At 41.7% G+C, this 13,771-nt stretch overlaps 1 protein-coding gene across 3 annotated transcripts in view; it reads left to right on the top strand.

The window, feature by feature from the left end:
* PPP2R5E (protein phosphatase 2 regulatory subunit B'epsilon) overlaps window positions 1-13,771 on the top strand; it is a 108,469-nt gene that overhangs the window by 71,385 nt on the left and 23,313 nt on the right. For all 3 annotated transcript variants that reach the window (XM_067554918.1, XM_067554917.1, XM_067554916.1), the window contains exons 4-5: window positions 3,729-3,830; window positions 11,258-11,350. In XM_067554918.1, the coding sequence (XP_067411019.1) occupies window positions 3,729-3,830; window positions 11,258-11,350 (195 nt within the window). The remainder of the gene's footprint in view (window positions 1-3,728; window positions 3,831-11,257; window positions 11,351-13,771) is intronic.

The raw sequence follows: 13,771 nt of genomic DNA, 5'->3' as shown, positions 1-13,771 counted from the left end.
TTCAATGAGTACTTCCCCAGTAGTGTGTTGTATTGCCCACAAATGTGGGTTTCTAATGTAAATACAGGCACAGCTATAGAGGTACTAGATAACACTGATATAATAAATTTATGAATATTAATTAAATGATTCCATCTTGACATGCAACTTTGATAAATTAATGAATTGCTTCGACTAGATATTTAAAGTTTGACACATGTGAGCATGTTTTGAATGATAAAGAAGAATGCCGTTATCTTGAATGAGTTCTTGATCACTCTTTGGAAACCTGGCAACATTTGATATAACTAAAATGAGATCTTAATTTAAGTAAAATTAGTTCAATATTAAATATCCCATAATCCTTGAAATTTAAATTGGTTTACCTTTGACAACAGTATGTTAATAAAGAAGTGCTCTGTCAGAACTGAGGAAGTTTATTGTTCCAATGTCTGTACAGAAATCCTTTTTTTAAAAAAGACATAGTTTTGCAAAGGAAGGGCAGCTGGTATATCTATAATAAGTTTTCAGCTTAACATAAAGACTGGCCATACTGGGTCAGACAGATGGTCCATCTTCCCCTGTATCCTGTCTTCCAACAGTGGCTGATGCCAGATGCTTCTGAGGGAGTGAATAGTAGAGGACAATTTATCAAGTGATCCATCCCCTGTTGTTCAGTCCCAGCTTCTAGCAGTCAGAGGCTTAGGGACACTCAGAGCACGGGGTTGTGACCTTCTGGGCTAATAGCCATTGATGGACCTATCCTTCATAAACTTAACTAATCCTTTTTTGAACCCTTAGTTTTGAAGCTTAGTTTAAAATAGAACTTGAATTTAATATGTTGACTAAAATGATAGGATGACTTAATCACATTCATTGACAGCAGTGGAGTTACTCTAACAATATGACATACGAATTAAGGACCATGCTAATTGATTTTTTAAAAATTGTCATTTAAAGCAATGGGTGAAGACAGATCAGCTACTTTGATTGCGTACTGGGTCCTGTGAGTGTAATTAAAATCTAAAACCTATTTCAGTTTATTTCTGTTTGCAAATCTTTGTGTGAATACAGAGAATTAACATTCTCTAAAAAGAACTGTCTGAGAAATGACAAAAGGCATTTGAGTAGTGTTCTTTCAAATAGGACTAGTGAGCTATCAGCCTGGAGAGAAATAAAACTGTTGAGCCTATCAGTGGAAAGGGTAATTTAGGAATTCTATCTTAAAAGTGGCAGTTATAAGATGCAACACTGACCAACTTCTGATGATTTCTCTTCCTTATTGCAGCACTAATTCTTACTGACTTGAGGCATTTATCAAAACCTTCAGTAGGCCTATGTCTTGCACTAATTGTGCCTGTTATTGTAAAGTTTTAAAAATAACCATGCTTATTGAACTCTTGCTTTCTTGGATCTGATGATAAATCTGATCAACTAAAATATGGATTAAATTTGCAAATAATTTTGCTTATTTCTTACAAATGAACTTTCAGAAAAATTAGCTCTAGCTGCTGACTGTTTCTTTTGTTGTGCTACCTTCCCACTCTGGTCCAGGTCATTGGAAGGCTGGGATTTTTCAACACTAAATATTAAATAAAAATGCATCAAAGTGTAGTATTGCAGTATCTCAAATGGCCAGCACTCAGGCACCGGTAAATATATTTCTCCTTTTTTACATCCTGAACTGATCCTCAGAGGTTTATCTTCTTCCTTTGCCTTGTACACAGTTACGGAGAAACAACTCTCAGCGCTGGTTACATCTTCTTCCATTAGCGGCTGATCTGCTCCCTTTCTAGCTGTGTGACTATCTCTGATGTCAGATACAGTAGAGAGAGAGTGAGTTCAGAAATCTTCCTGAGAGGGCAGGACTACAATACATGTCATTCTGCTTACCTGGAGTATCCATTTGATTTATGATCCAGATGAGACTGGAAACTGTGTCATGGAAGATCTTGTAAGTGAACAATACCAAATTGAACTTTAAAAAACAACAGCCCCTCAGTCCTGCCCCCCAACCAACCAACAAACAAATAAAACAAAACAAACAAACAAAAAAAGCGCCCACATGGAGAATGGATCATGGTAAATGCGAGTAACCAGTTAGCAAACATACATCTAGGGTAAATTGAATCCAGTATCTGCTATCACATAACACTGCTGATCACCACATCTGTCAGTGTTGAATGCCATTTGACTGGAAGCAGAGATTTGCATATGCTGTAAATGCTTCAGTAAAAGTCAGTGTGCTTCACTATTACTGTAGCAAAATACACCCTCTTGTGGTGAGAAGAAGAAAGTCAAAACATAAACCCACCTGTTTCTTCTGTTACATACTTTCCTCACTGACTGCCTTATATATCCTTCTCCCTCAATTGTTATCGACGCTCCTTTTTCTTCTCCTTGTCCTGTTTACAATGAGTATCCCTCACTGCCTTGCACCATTCCAGCTTTCCTGCTTTTTTCCCTTGTTCCACCTTTTTTCTTTTTCAGTAGTTAAATCTTTTTATTAGTACCTCTTATGATTTGTGAACTGCAGTGTAGCTCATGCCGCTTTTAACAGCATATTGATGGTTTTGATGCTTTTGACATTAAAGTAACTCTGCATGTTAAATTACCAATATGCTGAAAATAGAACTTGCAGATTTACTTTTGAAATTTTCTTCTTATTTATCATAGGTTGCTGAATTACAAGAGTAAAAGGCTAGGTACAGATACCAGAATGTTGGAGAAAGATTCATTGTGTGTCTCAGAACCTTGAACAGTACTTTGCTTAGTTTATCCAAACCAACTGAAACCTTGAAGGGGACCAGTGGGAGTCATGTATAAATTGAATCAGGACATAGTATGCTGCTGTTCTCACCTATTTGATAACCCAGTTAGGTCTGGGATGAACACCAAAGAAGGGGAGACAGTGCCACCTTCAAAGAGCAAAGTTTACAATTTATCCTAGCAGTTGTACAAAGCTGTGCACTATATTCAACAATGTAATTAACCCAGAAAAGCATTAGTTTCAATTATCAATCATTTCAATTTTTTCTATGAGCCTCAGTAAGCCAGGCAGTCTCAGCAAAGAACTTCCAATTAGAATTAAGTAGAACAAAACCACCGTGAAATAAAATATGTGATAAGCGACAAGCTAATAGTATTTATTACTCCCAATTTGTGCCAAATATGAAACCTAATGCTAAGTGTCCAGGGCCACAAGAAACTATGCCAGGTGCTGCCAGGTGCTGACAGGTGAGACTCCCAGGCACATGCCACTAATATTCTTTCTGTGTGAAGGAAAATAAGGCTATATGCAAACCCGCATATTTTCACACCTGCTTATAGCACATTCTTATTGATTGTAAATACCTATGCCCTAGACCTTTCAGATTAGTGCCCTTCTCTTTGAATTGCGCTCAGCAGGGCTGGGAGTAACAAGATGATGGGCTCTTCAAGAGAGAATCAGAGGCAATGGGAGCGAAATAGCAGTCTGTGAGGTGCTCTTGGAACACTACTGGGAAGAAGGGACAAAGTTTTAGGGGAAAGGACTGTGGCAGGCAACAAGTTTATCAGATTACTTAGTACTGCACAATTTCTAAAGATTGTTGCATGTGAATTAAGCAAAAGAAATGCTGTCAATGAGACATCCATACTGGATATATAGAGTATACATAAACAGAATTGATGCAGGGATCAGTTGTCTGGAAATGACTATACTATTTCAGAAGTAGCTCTTAATTTTCTTTTCTTTTTTGCTTTTTTAGGTATCTTGCAATATATTCAGAACTCTCCCACCTAGTGACAGCAATGAATTTGATCCAGAAGAAGATGAACCCACCCTTGAGGCATCGTGGCCACATTTACAGGTATTTATATTTAATAATTGTATCTGAGAACAAATCTGTATCACTGCTTGATATGTGTGAAGTTTCCCTACAGTGTCTATTTATCTATGAATCAGATTTGAATTGATTCAAAAGATACAATAATGGAAACCATTGTTCTTCTCTGAGTAGTGTCCCTGTGGGTGCTCCACTGTAGGTGTGTCTGTGTCCTTGCACTGCTCATCGGAAAACTTCGGTATCAGTGTCCGTTCAGCACGCACATGCACTGCTCCTCATTTTGTCGGTACGGATGTTATCTTTGGTACCGCTTGTGGTGCGCTGGACAATGACAAACCTTGCTACCAGGTCCTCATCTCTGAATCCATCGGTGCAAGCCTCTCAGCACTGACGACCACCGCCGGTACTGATGCCATCCACACCTTCAGATTTCTCGTGCGCAACAGATCTTTCGGTGTCTTGATGCACAGGACCCGCCTTTGCACAGTACCGGGGACCCAGTACCGAGTTCACCCAGAACCCTTGATTCACCGACGTCTTCCTGTTGTGCACCACTCTTCCTGTTGTCGGAGTCAAAAAGTGAGCAAGAGGACATGGTTTCCTGCTGCTCTTTTCACCCGCCATATGGGTCTCAATTTCACTATGGACATCAGGCTTCTCTTCTCCCTGATCTACAGGTTCCCTGGTTTTGTGTTCCAACCACTTGGCCCCTTCCCATCTCAATGGCTATATTGGGATCCTTGGCAGACTCAAAGACAGCAGGCCTCCCTTACCTCTAATGTGACTTACCAGCAACTAAGGAGACACCCTCCTTCAGGGGCTGCCTTGAAGTCTTCTGAACTCCCTGAACAGGCAAGGGAGGAACTGGAGTCTGAAGTGGAGGAGGAAGTCACCCCTCAAGCCCAAGTCTCATCATCATCACCAGATGAGAGGGTGATGCCTCCTTTGCCATCGATGGCTGATGATTTTAGATTGTTCCAGGACCTAGCACAGCGGGTGGCAGAAGCCTTACAAATAAGGAGATGACCTAGACTTAACACAAGTTGGTGGACATTTTACAGTCCTCCACCTCCTCCAGAGTGGCCCTCCCTATTAATGAGGCACTCCTGGATCCCGCCAAAGTCATATGGCAGATCCCTGCATCAGTCCTACCAACATGCAAGCAGGCTGACAAGAAATGTTATATGCCAGCAAAAGACATGGAGTTCCTCTTTTCCCCCTGCCTCCCAATTTGATCATTGTAATGCAGTCAATTCTAAGGGCCGCCAACACCAGTTTAATCCACCCTTATGACCTGGACTGAAAGTGCCTGGATCTTTTTTGGCAGGAAAGCATATTCCTCAGCCACCCTCCAGTTCCACATTGCAAAATACAACTATTAGAACTATGCAAAACTCAGTTCTTTTACTGAGCATAAGGAGGAATTTAAGGCCATAGTCAATGAAGGCCACCTGGTGGCTAGGACATCCCTCCAGTCTGCACTCAATACAGCTGACAAGGCAGCATATTCGATTTCCACTCATTGTGATAAGATGAACCTCGTAGCTCCATCTATCCAGCTTCCCAAAAGAGGTCCAAACAACTGTGGGGGACCTACCCTTAGAAGGGACAGAGTTATTTGCTGAGACACATTACCTTCACACATTAAAGGATTCCAGGGCCACTCTTCAATCCCTTGGGATCAATACATCTGGGTACAAAAGAAAGTATAGCCACCATTCAAGCCCCGCTCATTGCAATGTTCATCTCAGTATTCATCACAGAAATCTTATGAACCTCAGAGGAAGAAGCCCAGGTTTCCCCAGGAAGATGTTGGGATCTCAGCTCATTTTCCTCTCAACCCTCCACATCAAAGCAGCAGTTTTGACAGGTTGATTGAGGTGCCCCATAGAACATTCTCCTCATCGTTATCTCAAGCTGGAAAATCCCATCAGTCTCTTCGGCAGCACCTGTTCCGCAGCATCTGGGAATGGATAACCTCCAACAAATGGGTGCTGGAGATCATCCGGGGTGGATACTCCGTCCATTTCACCGTCCCTCTTCAGGGACCCTTCTCACAGGAGCCTGCTATGTCAGGAGATAAACCATCTCCTCAGCATAGGAGCCATAAAGCCAGTGCTCACACATCTAAGAGGCAATGGCTTCTACTCTTGCTACTTCCTGATAGTGAAGAAAAAGAGAGGTTGGAGACCCATACTAGACCTCAGAGCGCTCAAGAAATTTATCAAGGCACAGAAGTTCAAGGCATCCATTCTGTCAATGATTATTCCAGTATTAGAGAAATGAGATTGGTTCTTGGCCCTCGACCTCCAAGATGCGTACTTACACATTATACTGAGTCACAGAATTTACCACAGGTTCATACTAGGCCATGACCATTGCCAGTACATAGTACTCCCTTTCGGGCTCTCATCGGCCCCTAGAGTATTCTCCAAGGTCCTCTATATACTGGCAGCCCACTTAGACTCTGAAGCATCATGATTTATCCTTACCTGGATGACTGCCTTCTCAGAGCACATTCCTTCAGCAAAGCCCAGCGCATCACCCAGGCCACACTGGACCTGTTCCAGAATTTGGGCCTACAAATCAATTCACAAAAATCAACATTAACATTAACATTGATACAAAGGCTAGAATTTATAGGAGCCATCCTCGACTCCATCCAAGCAAGGGCGCTCCTCCCATATTACAGATTTCTCAGTCTCTCAGAGGTGTTAGAAACAGTGCAGTCCAGCCTCTATATTTTGGACGGACACTGCCTCCAGCTCCTGGGGCATGTGGCCGTGGGCACATCAGTTTTAACTCATGTGAGACTTTGCATGAGATGCCTCCAAGTGTCATTCAGTTTGATTTACAGGCCGAAGAGAAAAAATAAACAAACTACTATGGATGCCCACCAATGTAAAAGAATATTTGGACTGGTGGAAAGACCAGTGAATGTCTGTATGGAAATCCTGTTTGTTCAGCCTTTCACATCAATACTCCTTATCACTGATGCATTCCTCATAGTATGGGGCGTGCATCTCAACAATCTCATAGTGCAGGGCAAATAGTCCTCATTCGAGATGTGCCTTCACATCATCCTGCTCAGAAATGTGGTCAGAAACGCGTGTGCCCACTTCCTCTCGCTGATCAAAGACACACACACAAAGGTCATTATGGACAATGTGGCCTGCATGTATTACATAAACCGAGAGGGAGTCACCAGATCACCCTCCCTGGGTATGGAAGCACTTAAGCAATGGAACTGGTGCATTTCCCACAATGTCATCATATCAGCAGCCTACCTACTGGGAGTAACAACATGACAGCAGACAGCCTCAGCTGCAAATTCCCACATAACCAAAAATGAGAAATAAATTGGTGGTCCTCCGTGACATATTCCAACAATGGGGGACACCAAGAATAGACTTTTCCACCACTTACCAGAAAAAGAAATGTCCACAGTACTACTCTAAAGTAGGGATTGAATGACACACCATCGGAGATGCTCTCCTCCTTCCATGGGACAAGGATCTTCTTTACACCTTTCCCTCATTCCCTCTAATTCTGAAAGTCCTGAAATGAGAACATGAGAAGAGAAAAAGCAAACATCATACTGATTGCTCCCACCTGGCCCAAGCAGACGTGGTACCCTTACCTTTCACAATTGACAGTATGTCCACTGATGACTCTTCCAATCACTCTTTACCGCTATCACAGAATGAGGGATGCCCTCTCTATCCCAACCTGCGGATTCTCCAACTCAAAGCCTGGCTCCTTTATGATTCTAGCACATAGAGACATCTTGCTCTGAGGAAATACAACTGGTGTTCTTACACAGTAGAAAAGGAGCTTCTTGTCATACCTACCTACAAGTGGAAAAGATTTTAAGTCTGGTGTCAGCCCAAAGGCATCACCCCGAATGCAGCCACCCTACCAGTAGTCCTGGACTATCTGTTGACTCTCAAGGAATCAGGTCTCTCTATTAGCTCACTAAAGATTCACCTAGCAGCAGTTGCAACCTTCAGCCAACAGGTAGAAAGATATGCAATCTTCTCCCATCGGACTATGAAGAGGTTTCTCAAAGGTATAGCGAACCTCTTTCCCCACCCAGACTTCTCAGTGGGATCTTGGCCTAGTGTTAAAAGGACTGACTAGATCGCTATTTGAGCCTATGGCCACTTTTTCTTTAACTCACTTTTCAATGAAGACAGCATTCCTGATCACCATTACCTCAGCAAAAAGGATAGGGGAAATAGCGGCTCTCATGGAGCATCCTCCCTTTATTGTGTTTTTCCCTGACAAAAGTCACTCTTAGACCACATCTGAAGTTCACTCCCAAGGTGACTTCTGCATTTCATATAAATCAGCGTATTTAGCTTCCAGCATTTTATCCTAAACCTCATCAGGATAATAGGGAAGTCATTCTCCATACGCTTGACATGAGAAGAGCCTTGACTTTCTATTGAGACAGAACAAGAGCTTTCAGAAAATCTCTGAGATTCTCTCTCTCGTTGCAGATAGGTCAAAAGGTACAGCAATTTCAGGTCAAAGACTCTCCAAATGGGTCTTGAACTGTATCAAATTCTGTTACCAGATGCGTCATATAGCAACCTCATCTTCAACATGCAAGCACGCGACGAGATCAGTCCCCTCTTTCGTCACCTTTTTCAAGGGTATCCCTATATCAGAAAGCTGCAGATCCAGCTAACTGGGCATCTGCACATACCTTTGCAGAACATTATGCCATCCTGGGGGACTCAGCTGCAGATGCCAGATTTTGTGCCTCGGTGTTATCATCGATAACAGACTTGACTCCGAAGCCCCAACCTCCAATGGTGGGCACTGTTTGGGAGTCACCTACAGTGGAGTACCAATAGGGATACTACTCCAAGAAGAAGATGAAGTTACTCCCTTTGTGCAGTAACGATGGTTCTTCAAGATGTGTGTTCCTATTGGTGCTCAACGACCTGCCCTCCTTCCCTACTTCGGAGTTCTTGTCATTGACTCTGCAGTAGAGAAGGAACTGAGGAGGGCTCGCTTGCGCACACTGGCTAGCCTCATTGCAGGTGACGAGCAGTGCGTGGGCAGGCTGAATAGACACTGCTACCAAAGTTTTCAGATCAGCAGCTCAGGGACGCAGATATGCCTACAGTGGAGCATCCATAGGGGGACACATCTCAAAGAACCATCATTACTGCACAAGTGAGTAATTTCATCTTATACATTCCTAACTTTGCTCTTTACAACAGCTGATGTACCTGTGAAGATAATAGAGCACTTTGTAATGTTTTCAGGGCCTTCCTGATTTAGTCAGGGTTTTAAATTCAACTCAGAACTGAAGGTGGCCCACATTTTCCTATTCTCTTCAATTCATTAAAAAAAATTCTTATGGAGAATTGCACCTGTGCTGCTCTTTTACACAGTACTCCTTAAGTACTCCTTCAGTAGGAGCAGCAGAGTGAAACTGATGTCATCCTAGTTAGTTTTGCTCTGCTGGCCATGAGAAAATGGTTACTATGTAGAAGAAGCACACACATGAGCACTTGTTGCTACTCAGGAAGATGAAAGAGAATATAAATGTTAGTCTCCTTCCCTTTTCCCTCCCACTCCTCAGGTTCTTGATGCCTAGAAGAGGTAACTTCCTAACAATATATAGCCTTTTCTTCAAGAATTGATAGTGGAGCATACTCTCTCTGCTAATACATCCTTCCTTTAGGATGTATAAGTATGCCCTCAAACATCAATGCCAAATACCTTTAACGTTCAGGAAAACAAACTCTTCATAGAGAGAGTCAGAAATTTCAGAAGCTTACTGGACCAAATTCAGCCCTGGTGGAAGTTAATATCAGTAGAGACTATGTCCATTTATGCCGCAGGTAAATTTGGTTCTTCTCTCTCCAGTTTAGAACAAGTCAAAGCCTGAACACCAGGGAGAGGAATCTGGGAGTTGCTATGGGTACAAGGGCATGATTGATTTCTACCTAGAATAAGAAATTGGTTTGAAAATTTCCAGGTTCCAACTCTGCCTCTGAGAGATTTCATAAATCATACAATATTCTTCCCCCAGAATTTGGAAACTGTTTCCTTTCTCCTTTAGTATTTTTCTGTGGTTTTAAGTACATAGTGTATTAAATCCCTTGGAGTGCTAGGTGCTGTACAAACACAGAACAAAAAGACAGTTCTGGCCACAAAGAGTTTATAATCTAAGTATAAGATGAGAAAACAGATGGATACAAACATATGGTGGAGTGCAAGGGAACAATGAGACAGTATTGGTCAGCATGATAAGGAGAGGAGCAGTTATGAAATTTCTTAGAAAACAGACAGTTTAGCACTTACATATTATAAATAGCCACACTACTTGTCAGGGAGCTGGAAGAACTGCTTTTCTGTTGACCTACTGTTGAATTATATAGAGTTCTTGCACTTTTCTTTATCTCCTACTCTCCATTTTGTTTCCCTTTAGAAGCATTTAGAAGAAATCACTGACTTTTAATAAGGCAAGGCAGCCACAGTATCATGTTGTAGGGGAGTTTGCATGGAAAAGCTTTTGATTCCTTTTAAATTTATTTTTAGCTTGCCTTTTTCCCTGAACACCAATATTTATCCTTACCAAATCAGGAAGGCAGCAAATTTTAAAATGGTTGATCTCTTAGGGATGGTGAGATAGGGAGAATTCTTCTTCTTCTTTTGTATGGCTTGGGTAGCTAGCAGTGATTACAAATGTATATCTAGGTTTGTCAGCCAGCACATAGAGAGAATTGACAGCTATCTACAATTCATCTGTCTACTGGCAAATCACAGCTGCTTTCCTAGGAGGGCTAGGTAATATCTGTTGCCCTTTGATTCCTTTTGCCTTTTACATGCTTGTTATATAGTATCTGAATGGTCCGGTCAGTTGCAGTCCTTCCTGAATTATATAGGCAAAGATGTGAGAGCAAGTATCTCTGGCCCAGGGGCTAATTCTCTTTAGCGAGTTGGAGACTCCTGATTAAATTCCATTCTGCATTAGTTGTCAGTGTTTCAATCTGTGGCACAATGCTGTAGTGAACAGTTGATAATTACAATTAAATGTTCCATACTGTTTCACCAACCCTCAAAATCATAATGGCTTTATTTTGTATTATTTCAAGAGTCCGGCGGACAATGAGAATATGCTTGCCAATTACTCCAGAAAGCTGTACAAGCCAATGAACAAGCATTCCAAGATGATGATGCCTGTTCTTAGTGGGAGCGAAGAGGAAGTTCCTCTGACTTAATGTCAAATGAGCAAGGTTAATATGTTATGCTCATGTAATTAATTCTAGCTCTAAATAACACATTAGTAAATCAGAAAACACTTTTCCATAAGGTCTTTTGGAAACATAGGCATTTTCTGTTCTAGTGCATTAGGAAAAAAGCTGGGAAACTTTATAAATAAAAATAAAATAAAATCGTAGAGTAAACTGTGATTTTGTTTCTTGCAGCTTGTATATGAGTTTTTCATACGATTTTTGGAAAGTCAAGAATTCCAACCTAGCATTGCCAAAAAGTACATAGATCAGAAATTTGTATTACAGGTAAGTAGGCTTGTTTTCTTTAAAGCTGTCAGCATGCTTTTGATACTTGATGATGATGATTTTTTTTATTCCTAAAACCAGTTTATTTGAAAATAGAAGGTGTAATTCTTTAACCCTTCCACAATAACAGGTAAGAGGAAAACAATAAAAAATATTTAGACTGACAGGGGGAGGAATATCCATCCATCACAGGAGTTCAGACTATAGATGATCACAATGGTCTCTTCTGGCCTTGGAGTGAGTCCGTCTAACCATCCATCCATAATTTAATTTTGTCTGCTTTTTTTAACTCACTTGAGAAGTCTGATTTATAAATTGGATAACTCAATTGAAACTGTGGTAGTTTTAAAATAAAGACTTGGCCATAGAGTGTAAAAACCTAAATAGTGTTTTATAGTGTATAAAAAACCCTATTAAATAGAGGTTGTTTAGGCATGAAATTTGACTGGATTTAAAATGACTAAATATTAAAAATGGAAATATTTTCTCACTCTGGCTCAATAGCAGTTTGAGAACTGGCAGAAAGGGCAAAAGTTCATTCAGAAACCCTTTCCCCAGAGTTGTATTGAAAACAATCATGCTGTGGTGGTCATGGTGGAAATAAATCTAAAGGCCATGTTAAGTTCAAGATCCGTTTGAGCACAGGAAGGGAAGCATCAATAATGAAAAAAACATTGTCAAAGAATGAAAGATTTATTTCCATGATGTAGCTGCCACCAGTATGACAAAATTGGGGAGGCCATCAGTCTTGTCGTTGGTAGCCAGCCTGGGTGCACCCAGTTCCTCATCTTCCTGGTGTGCAGGCTGGCTTCCCTGTGCGTTCTGCTGCATAGCTGGCAGCAGCTGTAGCTGGTGCCTCTCTACTGAGGAACTAGCTTTCTTTCACACTTCAGCAAAGCTCTGCATAATATGGAACAAGGAAAGGCAAAAGAAACTTTGTCCCAGAAAAAGGAAAGGAAGAAGACCTGAAAGTACACTCCTTTGCCTCTTCCCTGCAACTTTCAGAAGTAGGTCCATTTTTTTCTTTCATGCTTCTCTCCCCCCACCATGGGACTTGTGTGGAACTTCTGAATACAACCAGAAAGAGAACCTCTAGAAGGACCAAGATTTAGATAGGGGTCATGCTAGAACTGGTAGGAGATACTTTGCCTTTCTCAGGATCTCTTTTCCATACATCTTTATGAGCAAGTCTTTTCATCTATGATCCACAGCCTACGAAAGATTCTCTGAAAAAATCTCCCAAGAGAGCTCTTCCTTTCCCTAACCACCTCCATAGTCTATAGGGATCTCTTCCATCCCAGGGACAAAAAAAAGCATCATTCTTAATTTCCCTCCTTCCTTTCAGGTAGGGGAATCTCCTGGAGAGAATGAGCAATAATTGGATCTGGACCAGTCTGCTGTGATGGATTCCCACCCCTTTTTTCCTTAGCAAATCCTAAGAAGGTCACTCTGAAATATTGGGGGAGAGCGGTTGGGTATTTTAAATCCCATATAGTGACAAAACTTAAATATTTCTCAAAAGAGGTGGGGCTTTGCTTTCTTTCCTCCAGACTAGTGCCTCAGATTTGATTCTGCCTTTCTGGATAATGATGAAGGAAATGTGGTGAATCTCTCTTGATTTTATGCCCATCCTGCCAAAGAACCTCCTTAGAGTCTACACTATTTACCCAGATTTCTATAACCTCTGAGTGTCTCACCCAATGATGGATTCAGCAGTGGCTTCTTAGTCTAAGTTAACAGACCTACCTAAAGAGGCCAGTATCTCTCTTCATGGCCCTCTGAACAACAAGGTAGACGAGGTGGCTAAACAATTATTTGAACTGGAGGCCTTTCAGGTCACTACTGCAGCCTTTGGCTCATCTGCCTCTAGATTGGCCTCAGGGAGATCCAAGAAGACAAAGTTGCTTGCTTCAAAGCTTTCTTTAGGGGATGTTTGGTATGAAGCTACTGTTCATAGACTTTCTTTCCACATTTATTTTCCTTTCACACCTAGCCGGACCATGGTGTCCTCCACTCCATTCTAGAGAATCCTGGTGTCGTCCTCTCTATTCTAGAAAAACATCTCTTCTGTACTCTTATTATATGTTTCTACACTTACCCACCATCCCAGGTATGCCTATCCCTGGTGCTGCTTCTTCGGGACACTCACTCTTGTCATCATTTCATAATGTTGCACTGGGGCATGAGCGTGGATCTAAAGAAGGGTTCTTCTTTGGAGTGCTTGTTCATGTCCATTCCACTATAGGTGAGTGCATGCCTCCCGGAACTTTTTTCCCCTTAACAGATCCTGTAGGGCTGGCTCCGGTGCTCTCTGGAGCCCTGCGCACTTACCACAGCATATGAGGCACTGCCGTCCCTACGCCCCCTCAGTTCCTTTTTTCCGCCCGTGACGGTAGCTGGAACTAGCCTTACTCTCAGCAA

This window comes from Emydura macquarii, unplaced genomic scaffold, assembly GCF_026122565.2.
Source record: "Emydura macquarii macquarii isolate MOO-44397 ecotype Brisbane River unplaced genomic scaffold, CSIRO-AGI_Emac_v2 contig_1551, whole genome shotgun sequence".
Classification (NCBI taxonomy): Eukaryota; Metazoa; Chordata; order Testudines; family Chelidae; genus Emydura; species Emydura macquarii.
Note: the sequence above shows the minus strand (reverse complement) of the source record. Positions and strands in the feature narration are given on the sequence as shown.